Below are 16,639 nucleotides of genomic sequence, written 5' to 3'. Positions count from 1 at the left end.
CTTGTCTTACACAATTTCACAAAAACCAGGCGCCGTTACAAAATGATGTTTGTTCACATTCCACAAAAGAAATTAAATAACACTAAATAAACTCTAAGAAATATCAAATATGAAATTCTCACAAGTTACGAGTGACCAATTTACGTTACGTTAATATAATCTCAAGGATGTCGCGGGAGAGAGAGAGAGAGAGAGAGAGAGCGAGAGAGAGAGAGAGATCTGACTGCCTCGAGGTCTCAAGATAGAATGTAATCATCTTCCCTTGCGAAAACTGGACAGAGACAATAATTCTTCTCGAATCTTCGAAATCTGATGCAATCTTCATAAAGAAATGTGTAATATGCACGTGTTTTTAATCTAAGACATAGGCGTACGAGTCCAATCTGTTGAGAAAGACACGTACCCGATCAAAACGGAGGCTGAGTGACAATTAAGATTGACATGTTTTGATAACAACGCAGATTCGAGCTCGCTCGCTATCAAACGCGTCGACAGAATAGGGAAGCAAACGGATCTCGCAGACACTCCAATCTTAAAGTGTCGACATAAAAGTTAAACATTCGTAGTTTCAAAAAGACAAAATAAAAATCTCTCTCTTTTTACGTTATATATATATTCTTTTACAACATGTAATGCGAAATCTGAACACACACTTTAAAACATCCTATTCTAAGCTATCTAGGCATTGAAAAAAAAATGTGTTGCACAATCTACATGACATTTCAAAGAGGGGAAACATGTATTTTGAAAGTATGCAAAAAAAAATTTTTTTTAATAATAATAATATATATATAATATATAATATATATATATTAATATAATTATATTGTATATATAGTATATACATATATTATGTATGTATGTGTGTGTATGTATGTATGTATGACTGAAACACGAAAATTTGGAACGTGATGAATATCTAATTAAAGGTAACAGCCATGAAAGGAAGTAAAACGAAGGAGTTTATACTGTGAGGTCTTTTGACTCTAGTTCTTTACTTAGCAGACTGAAATATTTATGAAGATAAGTTTACAAAGACAGGTCGTATAAATGACAGATAGGGATTATATATCCTAGAATATAACACACTTGGAGAGTTGGTAATCTTCCTAAAACAGGGGTACAATTTGAACGGTTTACAAAAGGTTAAGTCCAACTCAGAAGCAGGGACAAGGCAATTTAGAGATTATACAGAATGGTAACTGACCACACACAAAATCTCATTTTGGTAAATAATAAAACCTTTTTCGTAAGGTAAACGTATTCACAAAAAATATATTAAGCATACATACATAAAGAATGCATCTATAAGGTAACTAATTTGTAATTAAGTCTGTAATTTTATCATTAGGATAGTTCTTAAATGTTACTTATACAAGGGTCCAGATAATACAGGCCAGAGCTAATATTAAAATCACAATTGGGAGTAAGTTGTATAATGGCGTTTGATCTTGCAATTACTGAACTGACATTCCAGTTTATTCTCTAGTCGTTTTCACTTAAATGAATGAATGTTGCATTGGATGTTTGCCTAGTTTTGACAGAATGCTTATACTGTTTAATTCTTACATCTAAATCCATGCTTGAATGGCTGATTTGAAACGAGGGACAATCCAAGCATGGAATTTTATATATTATGTTGTTGCTTTCCTGGGGCCATTTTTCATAAGCATTATTCCTTTTAATGTGTTATCATAAGAAAAAACGAGATTGACCTTAAAAGATTTTAACAATGATCCTATGGTTTCAAAACTGCTCAAATAAGGCAAGCGAAGAACGTTCTTAGAAGTATCTTTCACTCACAAAGTTGTGCATTTGTGATTGTAAGTTGATATTTTCAATAGTGAATTTTATCAACAAATATTTTGGTATGGCAATGGACAACCCTGTATCACCACTCTTCTCAAACTTGTATATGGAATTCTTGGAAAAGCGCAATTTACCTAATATCATTTATATTCTTTTAATGTAGTATTGTTATGTTGATGATATTTTAACTGTTTTGCCTGCTGGTATCGATGTAAATGATTAACTCTCTCATTTGAATAACCATGTAGCCTACCATCATTTAAGTTTACTTTAGAATTGGAAAAAGACAATTGCTTGCCTTTCTTAGATGTTTTAATTATACATAGAAAACCATTTGAATGTAAATTTAGTATCTATAGTCAACCAACCAACAACTTAATTACAATCTGTGCTGTGTCCATTTTTATTCTGGCCACCATCTTAAATTTAATAACAAAATATAAATTTTTTCTCCTATGTTTTTACGAGCATTGCACATTGTCAGTCCCTAATGTTTGGATCAAGAAATTAAATACATAAGAAAAATAGGGACAGATTTATGTTATTCTTCACATATATTAGACATTTGCTATGATACCAAGCCCACAAAACGTTTCATAGTGTAACCAACGCAGAGAAAGATACGCATAAGAATATTATTTGCTTTCCTTATCTTAGCAATTTTGAAACCATAAAATCACTGTTGAAATCTTATAAGGTCAACCTCGTTTTTTCTTATAATTACACACTAAAAGGAATGCTAATAAAAAATGGCCTCAAGGAAAGCAACAACATAATAAAATTCCATGATTGGATTGCCTCTCTTTTTATATCAACCAATCTCGCAAGGATTTAGAAGTAGGAATTAAACAGCATAAGTACGTTATGTCAAAACTGGGCAAACTACGGGCTACTCTATGAGCAAGAGCTCGTGCTGGCATAAGGCCAGCTTAATCTAAGGGGCCCCATTCACGCACCGGTACTACCTGCAGGTCTCCGGTTTGGGGCGGAGCTTCAGTGGCCGGACGACCAAAATTGTACCCATACATTACGCAGGCGGCCTCGGTGAAATCAGGTTAGTCTACTCTCGGCCAGCAATGGGAAAGGTGTTATCAGAGAGGTAGCTGCAGATTCTATCTCTTTGTATTGTAGCTTACGAGAAACTTAAGCAGCCGAGAAGGAGGAAAAGGGTTTGGATGAAGGAATGGCTAGCAAAAAGAAAAGTACTATCACACACAAACCTGTTGTCACATTTAGTATGGGAGCCTCATGATTTCTTTAACCATCTACGAATGGATGACTACATTTCGCAAGCTTCTAGACCTTGTGGCACCACATATACAGAGGAAAGACACTTGCAGGAGATCTGCTATATCACCAAGGGATAGACTTGCTGCAACTCTCCGGTATTTAGAAACAGGAAGGTCTTACGAAGACCTGAAATTCAGCGTAGCAGTATCACCACAAGCTTTGGGACGCATAATTCCAGAAACTTGCGAAGTCATATGGAAGGTATTAAGGAAAGAATATATGAAGGTAAGTGTATAATGTTTATTTTTTATATACATAAAGGTCACATATGAAGCTGAAAACAATATTACAAAATACTGCGCATAATTATACACCCTATAATTATAGTATATTAATTTATATCATTATTAGCTGTGTATCCTCACATACATTACGTTTTTAGGTTACCCTAAGCACCCCATGAGAAAACAGGATGTGCAGAAGCTTAGTATTATGTGCTTCCTATTTTTATTCTTATTAATTGATGCCAGCATTTGTATTAAACATTACTATAATGTTCAACCATAAGAATTGCAATATACTCTTTGCTATGGCAAAGTAAGAAGTACTAAATGGAATGTTCTAATAACGCAAGACAAAACAACAGCCCTATAATAGTAGCCTGCATTGTAACTCTCCTCTTTGTTTTTGTCAATGGGCAATGAATCTCCAAACAATAAATGTTTGGTCCATTATATATATATATAGCACTCGTGACCCTACTATCATACCTAAGATGTCCAAATTCTGCGTCATATAGAACATCATATATTAATTTTTGATCAAATTTTCGTTGTTCTAGAGCTTCTAGAGCTCTATAGAATAGTTTGATGATTTCAAGAAAAGGCTGCAAAAATGCCTCACGAGCGTGAAACGTTTCAATTTGATATTTAAAGGTGTTTAAATACCTCTTCAATATCTGATGATGATGTTCTTGGTCACGAAGGAATAAAAGCTGGTCGTAGTACCATATACTTGGACGATAGACCTCATCTGTAGCTGCCCCAGACTTCTTTGAATTTTCAACCTTTTTCCATTTCTTTCCTGAAGGAACTACGCATGTTGTTTATCTTCTTGGTTACCGTGTCACAGGTAGCACTCCCATCTTTCTCTCGAAGTTTCTTCACCAATGTCTCATACGCTTCATTTTTCATGTTCCTGTTTGAATAGTCTTTACTCTTAATATTCCATATACATGGATGTTGCTTGTATACATCAATGAATTCGTTCCAAAATCTTTTATCCACCCAATACATCAATGAATTCGTTCCAAAATCTTTTATCCACCCAGATGTCTGACATAATGCTCGCCTACTAAATGGGTTCTTCTTCTGCGACTTTTAACCATAGACACCTCACATACATTCAGGCCTGCTCGAACAGGTCTCGAGCTGTCCGGTCGCCTGTGAGTTCGAACCTTAGGAATAAAATCCCGCCATACACGCAACGATACAGTTAAATCACGCCCACAACGTTCTCACCTGAAGGCTGCAACTGAGCATGAATGGGGCCCCTAAAACAACAGCAAACATCCAACACAATATTCATTTATTTAAGTGAAAATGACCATGAGTAAACGGAACGTAGTTTAGTATAAGTATCTGAATATCAGAAAAGGTATGCAAAAACTCGACCCATTAATTTCAAAAGAACAGATTTGTAATTTATTTTGTAAATTTCATTTCAGTGCAATGACTCCAATCGAACCCGCAATCCGACAATTCTCAATTCCCACGTACAATGGGTGAATATTTAATTTCCAGCAGTCTGTGTTTACTTTTTTACCATCCCCAAAACGTACTTAGAAATACCAATACTTATATATTGTAAATTTCTACCATTATGTATCAGCCCTCATGTATAAGGAGACGAAACTGGTCAGGATTTTCCTTATGGTACCTACTATATATGTTTAATATAAATCACGTGTCAATGAGATTAGTACACATATACATTATATATTGATAACTGATTCGGTCTGTTGAACAACGTACAGTACCTATCACAAATTGAATGCCATGGGGATTTTTACGAAAATCCTATGACCATCATTAGCTCAAAACACTCATTACCGTGTTTTGGAGTACTATTCTCCCAAATAAAATTAATCTGCTTACTAGTTGCACATGAAGAGTTGTCTATGTTACCACGTATATATAACAAAGTTTGAACCGAAAACCCTTCATTTAAAGGATTTTTCGTTTTATGAAAAACTGTTCTTTATTGATAACAGAACGTTTTCTCAAAACAAGTTCACTTGCTGACAGTCGCCACTCGCCGAAGTCTCGTAGTCGTAGTTCTCAGCTGAACGTTGCTCAGCCGCAGCGTAAACAACGATCTGTCACTTTGTCCCGAAAGAAATCGCTCGTCCTTCCGGAAACCGATTTGGCAGGATGTCGGTGACTGACCCGCTCATTAAAGAATTAAAAGGTAAATGTGTTCGTGCCAGTTGATGCAGTCATAGGTATACCTATGTGTCACGGTATTTTCAGTCATTTTGTCACAAGGAAACTGGGAAACTTCTTACATGAGCTTCATTGGTGGGTTTAACAAAGCTAATCTAGGCTTAGCCTAACTCGGGGGTAATAACCTACTTAGGCCAAAAGTGTTTTAGTAGGCATACCTAATTCGTGGATCAGAAGCCATTATGTACTTACACAGAAATTTTGGTTGATTCCAATTCAGATGAGGGTAAATCCAGACGAGTCTCTTTAATACCTAGGTAGGTAGGTACTACCTACTACCCAGGTTCGAGTTTTGTTAAGGCTCCCTTAGGTATTAGTATGCCAAGCTTAGGTCTAAACCACTGGAAGCTTAGGCTGTGTCGGAGTGATTTTGGCTAAGGCTAGGCTATTCTATAAAGAGTTTTTTATATCTTACTAATAGTAGCTACCTATGGTGTGGTTTGAATGGGTTATCACAAACCTACGTAATGGTAGGCTTACCTTTTAGGCTATATAGATTAACTTAGGGGCAATGCTAGCTACTACTATACTCTGTTTTTTTTCATCTGTCCATCCGCCAATGGTGTTTGTGTATGGTAACACTGCGTCCCGGTAAATAGTTACGCTGTGTGTAAGTGTTAGGTTAAATAAAAGGATATCTGGGTGTACATTTGCAACTGAAAAGTGTTTTAATAATTTACTGAATGCGAATTACACCGTTAATATTCGAAATAGGATATTATTATAATCGTTGAATGTAAGCCGAACGTAACTATCTAAAGCCCGGGACGCAGTGTTACCATACAAAAACACCACAGGCGGATGGACAGATGGAAAAAAACAGAGTATAGGTATACCTATGCTATTCTTATACTAGGCCTAGCCTGTCTGGGCCTATATACCTAGGGCTATCCTATAAGCCTATTAACGGTAGGGATTCGTTACCTAGGGTTTGCATCGTGAATTAGGGAATACCTACCCAAATACTTAATGATATGAGGAGTGATTTAGCTCTCCCTTTTAATTCTATAGGCTAGTGCCATTACATTGAGTAGACCAAGGCTATAGATATCTTACTGTCGGCTGTCCACCTCTTACAATGGTATAGGACGGCGACAGTTTGTATGTCTTTTCTTGCGACGGTTATACGCAAGCATTGTGGTTCTTTTTCCCCTTCTCGTCTGAATGAAATCTAGTAGATTTTGGTTCTTCTTCAGAATAAGGGAGATGACTCAAACGGACTGAGTTAACTTATTAACAACTTTATTTCTTAGCTCCATCACTGGAGTGTAGGAAAGGTTGGTCGGATGACTGCTCAGTTGGGAAATCTAAGTTGAACTGAACTACAAGAGGATCGCGTCGATAGCGTAACACTAGCTATCTCAGCGTTTATAGAATAACAAGAATAAAATGAACACGTAGCCATACGGCTCGGAAGTCGTGTGTTTCCGCTACAGGTGAATAGGTCAACTGCTTCCCATGGAAGGTGTTGTGACCTGTTTACAAGACAACCTAAATGTTTATGCAGGTAAATGCAAACCAGGCTACTGCAAGCATTGCATAGCATGGTCTAGTTCCACGTCCTGTTATGGCGCTTAGATTACACTCCTAATTCGCCAATGACCCCTTGGGTCATGGGTTTATTTACAGATATGGAATTTATCTGTATACAAAATGTAATATATTACAGATATAGCTACTATGTAGTGGCAATAACCTAAACTAGCACTGTAGGCATGATGCACTTGCAGACAGTTCAGTTTTCCTTTGGTTTTGCACTCCAGCCATGAATTACCTAATTTGGGTGATGAGTGCTATTTTTTACTCATACCTAATTGATAGTGCACTGTTAGTGCATGGTTTCCCACCATTGGTGTAGATTATGAATCTCACATTCTATCATACTACCTAGCTACCATTCTTGTGAAATTCTTGAACAGAAAATTGTTCCAACACTGTATACTGACCTTTGGTCCTTTACATGAGGAATTGCCCTCAGCAAAGCTGGAAACGGCCACTAGACTTTTATAGCAAGGTAGTTCAGTAGTTGAGAGGAACGGGTACATGCAAATCACTTTGCTTTCGGCTGCTGTCTTGTTCGGAAATGTATTGCATTGCTCTCTGCCCGACTATCACTAGCTTACCTGTATATCTGCCTGTGTATTAATATGGTGATATTATTCCTTTTTGTGTTTTCCAGTGCCATGCATGTGTTTGCTGTTTTTGTGAATTGCAACATGCAAACCCTTGAGTTTGAGCCAGCTTCTAAAGCCTCCCTTCCCAAGCACATGTGTCTGGGGTTTGGTGGTAAGAAGTGCAATAACTGGCTGTCGTCTATGGATGTCAATCCTCATGCTCTCTGCACATCTTGCAGGGGGAAGAATTGCAACCCTAGTTAACTTGTGATGAGTGTTATGTCATGTCCTGTGTGTAGTGGTAGAAGTTTGCAGGGAGTAAACGTTACCGGAGGAAGGGCTCCAGGACACAGTTGGAGGCGTCACACACCCCTGGCGTCTCCCTCAGTGCCGTACCCTTCATCCTCGTCTCCATTACCCGGCTAACTTTTCCTCTTGTTCCCTCCTTGCCAAATTCGTCGAGCGAGGAGGATGGAGGAGAGGCAAAGATTCATGATACCCTCAGTACAGAGGTCTTCCCCTCTGGGCAAAACCTATCCTCCCCCACTAGCTAATGTCATGGTTCCTTCTTCAGGTCTGACGGAGGGGCCGCCCTTGGACCTCTTTGCATCGTAGTAGAGCGGGAACCCCATCGTTACAGGTCTTGCTGATGCACCTGACTGCCTGTCATGACTTGCGTAGTGGAGACACCCACAACCACCTCAGTCACCACTACAGCATTTGTAAAGGTTCTGCATCTAGTGTACTATCATCCAACTATTACAATACCCATGGTGGTGACAGGACCGCAGTGACCCTCCTGACGCCTCCGTCTGTGGTATCTCCCCCTCCGGGATTTGAGACACCCCGACCATCATCACTCTGTCCGATGTTCCAAAGGGACTGATTGCTACTGAGGCTAATGCAAAATAATGGGTTTGTAAAACATATATTTTATTATGAATAAATTTTTTCTTTCAGATACAAAACATTTACAACAAATTAGCCCTCCCTCCAATCTCTTCAAGTTTTGTGCTTGTGTATGGTGTGTAGGGGGACATCTGGGATGCATCTGGAGACTATTGCTACCTCAGATTATCAAAATGATGCAGTTGTATTTGAAGCGTAATTATTGTTACTATGAGAAAAGTTATCCTTTAGATCGAAAGGGGTTAAATTTTTGTTAAAAATCTGATTGTCTCCAGTGAGATAAAGGTCTGAATAAGTTTTAGACTATTTTATAACAGTCACATTTTATTTGACCTCAGTTGTACCAGAATTACCCTCTTGTGCGTTCACTTGAATTGCCGGAACATGCTAGGGTGTTTATTGTTATTGTCTTCAGAGGTAAACTCCAGACAGACTTAATCATAACAGAAACCATAGCGCCAGATCCAGTACCATAGAGGAAGCCTACCATGCTGATTAGTAACACTAGTGCTAAGCTGTCAGTGCTTAGTACAATAGTGCTTTATCCAAGGACCTTTGCACATTTCAGCTATTAAAAATCTGATTGTCTCCAATGAGATAAGGGTCTGAATAAATTTTAGACTATTTTATAACAGTCACATTTTATTTGACCTCAGTTGTACAAGAATTACCCTCTGGTGCGTTCACTTTAATTGCCGGAACATGCTAGGGTGTTTATTGTTATAGTGCAATCAGAGGTAAACTCCAGACAAACTTAATCATGACCAAAACCATAGTGCCAGATCCAGTACCATAGAGGAAGCCTACCATGCTGATTAGTAACACTAGTGCTAAGCTGTCTGTGCTTAGTACTATAGTGCTTTATCCAAGGACCTTTGCACATTTCAGCTGTGCAGTGAGCAGTAAATATTCAAAATGAGTTCTAAGCATGATTAAATACTATGGTAGTATACTACCATATAGGCAATGTTGGTACATAGTTGGATCAGAAACAATCTTTCATTTCTCTGTTTTTCATAGAAAAATTGAAATTGCTATAAAAAAAAGGAAAGGTCTCAGCAGTGATTTTTTAGGATTTATTTTAGTTGTGATAGTCTTGATATTAGACCTGTAATGTTTTTTTTTAATCTTTTTGTAAAGAATTTACAGTAGTATATAGTTTTAAGATCTGCTATTGTGATTGTCGTAGAAGTTTTTTTTTTTTTTTTTCATTTTTTGTTAATGAACATATTCCCAGAATGCTGAAGGTATTGAATCTGATTTGTATCATTCATTTGTTTACTGAATTCTTTATTTATTCATCACAGGTCATGTCCTAGAGGCTACAAAGGCATCTGCAAATGGCACTCTTACAGATACACAGTCATTCCTCTTACCAATGTGCCAAGTCTTGGAAGAAATATTTCGTAAAGGAATGAACAACCAAGTTCACTCAGCTTTTGGCATCACCCGTCGTGATTACTGGGCTTGGATCAACAAAACTTTTCAAACATCAGAAGGGTAAATTTCACTGCTCAATGTATCTATGGAATTTAGAATTTTTAGTATATGTTAAATAATTTTAAGTGTACAAATATCCATAAGGGACAGATCAAGAGACATCCCAACTAGATAAGTTTTTTTATGCCAGTGTCAAACTGTTAAAGGAGTGCATAGTATAAAAAATAGTCAGGTTTTAGTGACAGGAATTTATGGAATAAGATCAGCATATAAAAAACACAAATTATTTAGACATTTTTGTTTTAAGGCATTAATGCTGAATTACATGGAAGCTCATTCTTTTAGAAGATATGCATAAAGTATCTTAGTTTAACCAGACCACTGAACTGATTAACTGCTCTTCTAGGGCTGGCCAGAAGGGTTATAGATATTTTTACGTGGCTAGGATCCAATTGGTTACTTACCAACAGGACTTTCAGCTTATTTTGGGATCTGAAGCATGTTTTATAGAGAAATTAATTTCTAATCACCAGAAATAAATTCCTCTGATTCCGCGTTGGCAGAGCGGGGCAACGAACTTGAACCTGCTCGCCCAACAAGGAACTCATAGAAGATGGCATGCATGTACCAGTCTAAAATATATTTAAAATATTGTTTAATGCAACTTGTAAAAAGTTTCACTCTTGATGAAAGTTTGTTTTATTTGCAGGTTGAGTAGTAGTTTTAAGCGAACAGTAGAATTCGTATCCAGTAACCAGTGCGTAGCAACTCCTCAGGGACGTGGCCGTTTGTTTATCAGAGCTGCCCTTAAAGCCAAATGTCTCCATGTTCCTGTTGAAACAATAGTAAGAATTGTCTTGTAATCTTGAAAATTTCTGGCAAAAGAAATTGATTTTTTTAGAACAAACCTATTATACATAATTCACTGTTTCATGGTCGCAAAATCATCCCAGACACTTCGCTTGCTTTCAAAAAGGTAGTACTGTTCCTGTGTGGACAAATCCCATGGTCTCCATCAAGGAAAAATCCCATGCTGTGTGTCTGAGCAACAGTTCAATGTGCTCTTGAAATCCCCAGTTGTCTTTATTGTTTGCTTATTTTCTTGTTTCTTTCATTCATTGCTATGCATTAAGTGTGTGTCTCTTCAGCAGAAAGTGTTGTTAGTGATTTTTATCTTTAGTAGAACTAGATATTCCTTTTGAACTCAGCTTTGGCTAAAAATGGGGTATAATGACCAAAGCCGTTATGGTAGTTTGCTGGTATTTATTTATGTAAGAACAGTATGATTTCTTTTGTCATAATGAAGAGCAACTAAAACTGCTATGCTTCAGGCATATTGTTGCATAATTATAAACTTGTTTAACAAGAACATTAGGTTTAGTTTTTGCTTCTTTGTTTACCATGATTCTCACCTTTTAAGAAGTACAGGAGTATGAGATAAACCTAAATTTCATGTATGACACTTACCTGGCAGGTATATATATAGCTATATTCTCTGTTTGCACTGGCAGAATTTTCAAAACTCGCGGCAACCGCTAGATCACTGGTGCTCGGAATCATTCCCATTTTCGTCAGATTTTTTTCTGCCACTGAACCGGCAACATCGTTGTTGGTTCCCTGCTAGAATTCGAAACTCGTTAGCTGACTTTCGCTGTACTTGGATGGTTTATTGGGTATCGTATTGGAAAGTTGGATTGGCAATCGCGATTGGAAGTTATTATAATGTCTGATTCTGGTATAGTATTTCGAGTGTGTATGAAAGAAGGGTGCAAGGTGAGACTGCCGAAAGCTTCGGTAGACCCTCACACAGTATGTAAGAAGTGTAGAGAGGTTTTGTGTACTTGGGATAATAGATGTAATGAGTGTGAAAGTTTAAATGAGAAGGAGTGGAAGACTTTCACCAAATATGTTGAGAGACTTGAAAAGGATAGAGTAAGAAGATCGGTGTCTCGGAGTGAGAGGTCAGGTTCTTCTAGTAAGGCCTTGAATACTTCTGTTATTTCTCTTCTTCTTCCCAAGTAGAAGTTGTTAATCCTTCTCCTCGGGTCTCTCCTGCGCCCGCTGCTGTTTCTGAGGATACTAATATTGTGAAAGTGTTTGCCGCCCTTGCGTCAATGGGCGATCAGATTCAGCGTCTTACAGACAAAGTGGGTGTACGATTGAAAGTGTCAGTGTAGTGGAGGGGCAGCTGATCGTCTCACTCGTGCTCCTAGACCTAGGCCTCTGCCAAGCTCCCAGACCCAAGGGAGAAGGCATGTCGACAGTCGAAGGGAGGCGAGAGGGGTTCCCTTACGATCAGTCGTCCCTTCAGGTTCAGTCCTGTTGCGTCCCAGGCTGCAGCAGTGCGCCATAGAAAAGGCGACACTGGGAAGTGTTTTTCCTCTACAGATAGTGCTGCGTCAGGCAGGTATGGACGTTATGCGGAAGTTTCGCGTCCTCTGAAGAGGACGCATAGACCTACGTCTTCTCAAGATGAGCGTTACCCTCAAGAACGGTGGAGTAGTCCCGAGATTTTCTCTTCTAGTGATGAGGAAGAGGTGGTTCCGATTAAAAGGAGGAGATCCTTTAAGTCAAGACAGACGCAAGACCTCATGTGTACGACGGTTCTCTGGATAGGAGCCCTCCTTCTGAATACGGAGCAGTCTCTCCGATATCTTCTCCTTATCGTAGAACTCAAGATCGAGTTTCTCGTTTTGATGATCCGTCTCGTCGTCGTTCTCCGCTTGCTCAAACTTCCCGCCAGGAAGCAGAGACTAGGAACTTCCTTGAAGAGATGCAAGGAAGGTTAGCCGATTTAGTTAAATCGTGGGGAACATCGGAACATCCTCCTACGAGGCGTAAGGACGCATCTCTCCCAGTCAAGTCGTCTAAGAGGACGCATGATGGTTTGCCTCCTTCTCGTCATGCTTCGGAGTCTCGGGTAGTACGCAAGTTACGGGAGCAGGACGCAGGACGCAAGTTACGAGAACAGGAAGCAGGACGCAAGTTTCCGGAGCAGGACGCAGGACGCAAGCTTCCGGAACAGGACGCAGGACGCAACCTCGGAGCTCAGAAGGACGCAGGACGCAGGCGGCAGGAGCCGGTTTCTTCCCGCGAGGTTGGAGAAGATTTTCTGCAGCAAGACCTGGGTTTACAGGATGTGTCTTCGGCAGAAGAGGAAATAGAGGACTTAGAATCTGAGGAAGAAAAAGAAGGTGAAGCACCTTCTTCAGACTATAAGAAATTGACGAATTGCCTTCTTTCACTTTTTGAAGGGGATTTTCAGCCTGCAGCTCCGACATCACCCTTTCTCAAATTCTCCAAGAATAAAACTCCGAAGAAGTCCTCGTTTTTGAAGATGAAGTTTTCGATTACGGCTAAGAAGGCTCTTCAAAGAATTGATAAGTGGGTTGAAGGAAAAGAGGGAAAGCGGGCAAGACTTTGTTCTCTTTCCCTCCCCCTGCCAAATTGGCATCGAAGTCCGGAATTGGTATGCGACGTGGGAAAATCTCGGCCTGGGAGTTCCTGCCTCCTCCCAGGGGATTTTTCCAACATTGTTGACAGTTCCCGCAGACATGCCTTGAATTCGGCCAAAGTGTGGTGGTCTCCATCAGAATTAGATCATCTCTTGAAAGGGATTTTCCGGACCTTCGAGGTTTTTAATTTTCTGGATTGGTCCTTGGGGGCTCTGGGACGAACAGTGGAAGATAATGAATCAAACGGCTTCTCAACTCCCAAGCAGTATTATGTCCTGCATGGACAAAGCCTTAAGGGAGGATGGCGCGAATGAATTAGCATCTCTTTTCACCGCAGGAGTTTTAAAGAAAAGGTCACTCCTATGCTCTTTTGCTGCTAAGGGCGTTTTCTAACGCCCAGAAATCCGAATTGGTTTATTCCCCACTTTCGGATCAATTGTTTCCGGCGGATATTATCAAGGATATTTCGCTTTCCCTAACTCAGAAAGCGACGCAGGATCTGTTAACTTCCTCGGTAAGGAAATTTTTACCCAACAAGGTGGTTAAGAAGACCCCTAAGGAATCAAGGCAAACTAGTCAGCCCTTTCGAGGCAAGTCCTTTTCTCGTCCTGCCTTCAGAGCAAGAAGAGCTCCTTCCAAGAGGGGTTCGAAACCCAGTACTAAACAATGAACAACAAGTCCTTCAGACATCAGTAGGTGCCAGACTCCAGAAGTTTTGGGAGATTTGGCAAGAAAAGGGAGCAGATCCTTGGGTCGTCAAGGTAGCCAAAGAAGGTTACAAGATCCCTTTTCTGAAGAGACCACCTCTTGCGACATCGCCCAAGAGAGCTTGGAGCTCACTACAGCGATGCCAGGGAAACAAGAAGCACTACAAGAACAAGTTCTTTCTATGCTCAAGAAAGGAGCAATAGAACCTGTTCTGGATCACTTATCTCCGGGATTTTACAACCGGCTGTTTTTAGTAGCGAAATCCTCGGGGCTGGGGGATGGAGACCAGTACTGGACGTAAGTCAACTCAATTTATTTGTGGAGAAAACAAAATTTACGATGGAGACGACCGATTCAGTACTGGCAGCGGTACGTCCAGGGGACTGGATGGTCACCCTGGACCTCAAGACGCATATTTTCATATCCCAATTCATGCAGGATCCAGGAAGTACCTGAGATTTGTGATCCAGAACAGGGTCTTTCAGTTCAAAGCCCTCTGCTTTGGACTGTGCACAGCCCCACAAGTTTTTACAAGAGTGATGGCGAGCGTGGCGAAGTGGCTACACATTCTAGGAATAAGAGTGTCTCTATACCTGGACGATTGGCTCATAAGAGCCCAATCAAGAAAGCAATGTCTGGAGGACTTAGAAATGACGTTAACATTAACGAAAGAGTTAGGGTTGATGGTGAACCTAGAAAAGTCGAATATGACCCCCCAGTCAGGAGCTAGTTTATTTGGGGATTCTGATCTCCTCAGTGACTTTTCGGGCTTTTCCGTCTCCAACAGACAAGAGCAGTGCATCCGGAAAGTGCAAGCCTTTTTAGAGAAAGAACAATGTTCAGCACGAGAGTGGATGAGCGTTACTGGGGAGACACTCGTCCCTGGAACGGTTTGTTTCTCTAGGAAGGCTTCACATGAGACCCCTACATATTTTTGAACCAAGTCTGGCCAAGAAAATCGCAACCAGATTCCTTCCTGTTTCAAATTCCTCGCAAGATCAAAGAGGAATTGCGGTGGTGGCTAACTCCGGGGAAGTTAGCGAAGGGAGCGTCTCTCCAGCAAAAGAACCCAAGACCATGTATTGTTCTCAGACGCGTCGGACGCAGGCTGGGAGCGACTCTCGGACTTCAAGAAGTTTCAGGTCGTTGGAGCAAGGAGGAAGCGGCTTGGCATATAAACAGGAAGGAACTGATGGCGATTTTCTTGGCTTTGAAAGAGTTCAACGCGGTGATTCGCAACAAGGTGGTACAAGTCAACGCGGACAATACCACAGCTCTGGCGTACATCCGCAAACAAGGAGGGACACATTCAATCTCTCTTTGCATGTTGGCGGAGGAGATCCTTCTTTGGGCAGAGAAGGAAAACGTAACCCTTCTCACCAGATTCATTCAAGGGGAGAAGAATGTGAGAGCGGACCTGTTGAGCAGGGAAGGTCAACTTCTATCAACAGAATGGACTCTTCATTTAGAAGTATGCCAGAGTCTGTGGAAATTATGGGGTCGCCCAGTGGTGGACTTGTTTGCGACAGCAATGACAAAGAGATTGACGACTTATTGCTCTCCAGTCCCAGACCGTCAAGCAGTCGCAGTAGACGCCTTTCTTCTAGATTGGACGGGGCTAGACGTCTACACCTTTCCCCCGTTCAGGATATTAGGAAAGGTTTTGAAGAAATTCAGGGAGAGTCAAGGGACAAGAATGACTCTCATAGCTCCATACTGGCCGGCCCGAGATTGGTTCACAGAGGTACTGGAATGGACAATAGATGTACCAAGGACACTTCCAGCAAGAGTAGATCTACTCAAACAGCCTCACTTCAACAGGTACCACAAGAACACCCTCGCTCTGGGTCTGACTGCGTTCAGACTATCGAAAGACTTGTCAGAGCGAGGGGGTTTTCTAGAGAGGCGGCCAGAGCGGTGGCCGGAGCTAGAAGAGCCTCTACTATTAAGGTGTACCAGGCGAAGTGGGAAAATCTTTCGCAAGTGGTGCAAGAGTCGGAAGATTTCTTCATCCAGTACCTCTGTGACCCAAATTGCCGACTTCCTTTTATACTTAAAGAAGGAAATAAAATTGTCAACTCAGACGATTAAAGGGTATCGGAGTATGTTGGCTTCAGTATTTAGACATAGAGGTCTAGATATTACAAATAATCTAGATCTGAGAGACCTCATAAGGTCCTTTGCAACAAGGAAGGAGCCCCAATACAGAGCGCCTTCCTGGAATCTCGATGTGGTCCTGAAATTTTTAGGAACTAGTAAGTTCGAACCGATGGATCAAGCTTCGTTGAGAGATATCTCAAAAAAGACCATCTTTTTGGTGGCCTTGGCCACAGCTAAAAGGGTGAGTGAGCTGCAAGCAATTAGCAAACATATTGGTTGGAAACATGACAAAGCGGTTTGCTCTTTCAGGATGGGGTTCTTGGACAAAGCCAAGAACGAGAATCCAGCTCATCCATGGCCAAGGTCGTTT

The 16,639-nt window shown here is 40.4% G+C and overlaps 1 protein-coding gene across 1 annotated transcript in view; it reads left to right on the top strand.

The window, feature by feature from the left end:
• Nucleotides 1–5,350: 5,350 nt before the first annotated feature.
• Nucleotides 5,351–16,639, top strand: part of LOC135212649 (uncharacterized) — a 209,210-nt gene continuing 197,921 nt past the window's right edge. The window contains exons 1-3 of the mRNA XM_064246276.1: nucleotides 5,351–5,508; nucleotides 9,874–10,066; nucleotides 10,716–10,851. Coding sequence (XP_064102346.1) covers nucleotides 5,472–5,508; nucleotides 9,874–10,066; nucleotides 10,716–10,851 — 366 coding nt within the window. The 5' untranslated portion in view covers nucleotides 5,351–5,471. The remainder of the gene's footprint in view (nucleotides 5,509–9,873; nucleotides 10,067–10,715; nucleotides 10,852–16,639) is intronic.

This window comes from Macrobrachium nipponense, chromosome 41 (genome assembly GCF_015104395.2).
Source record: "Macrobrachium nipponense isolate FS-2020 chromosome 41, ASM1510439v2, whole genome shotgun sequence".
NCBI lineage: Eukaryota > Metazoa > Arthropoda > Malacostraca > Decapoda > Palaemonidae > Macrobrachium > Macrobrachium nipponense.
Note: the sequence above shows the minus strand (reverse complement) of the source record. Positions and strands in the feature narration are given on the sequence as shown.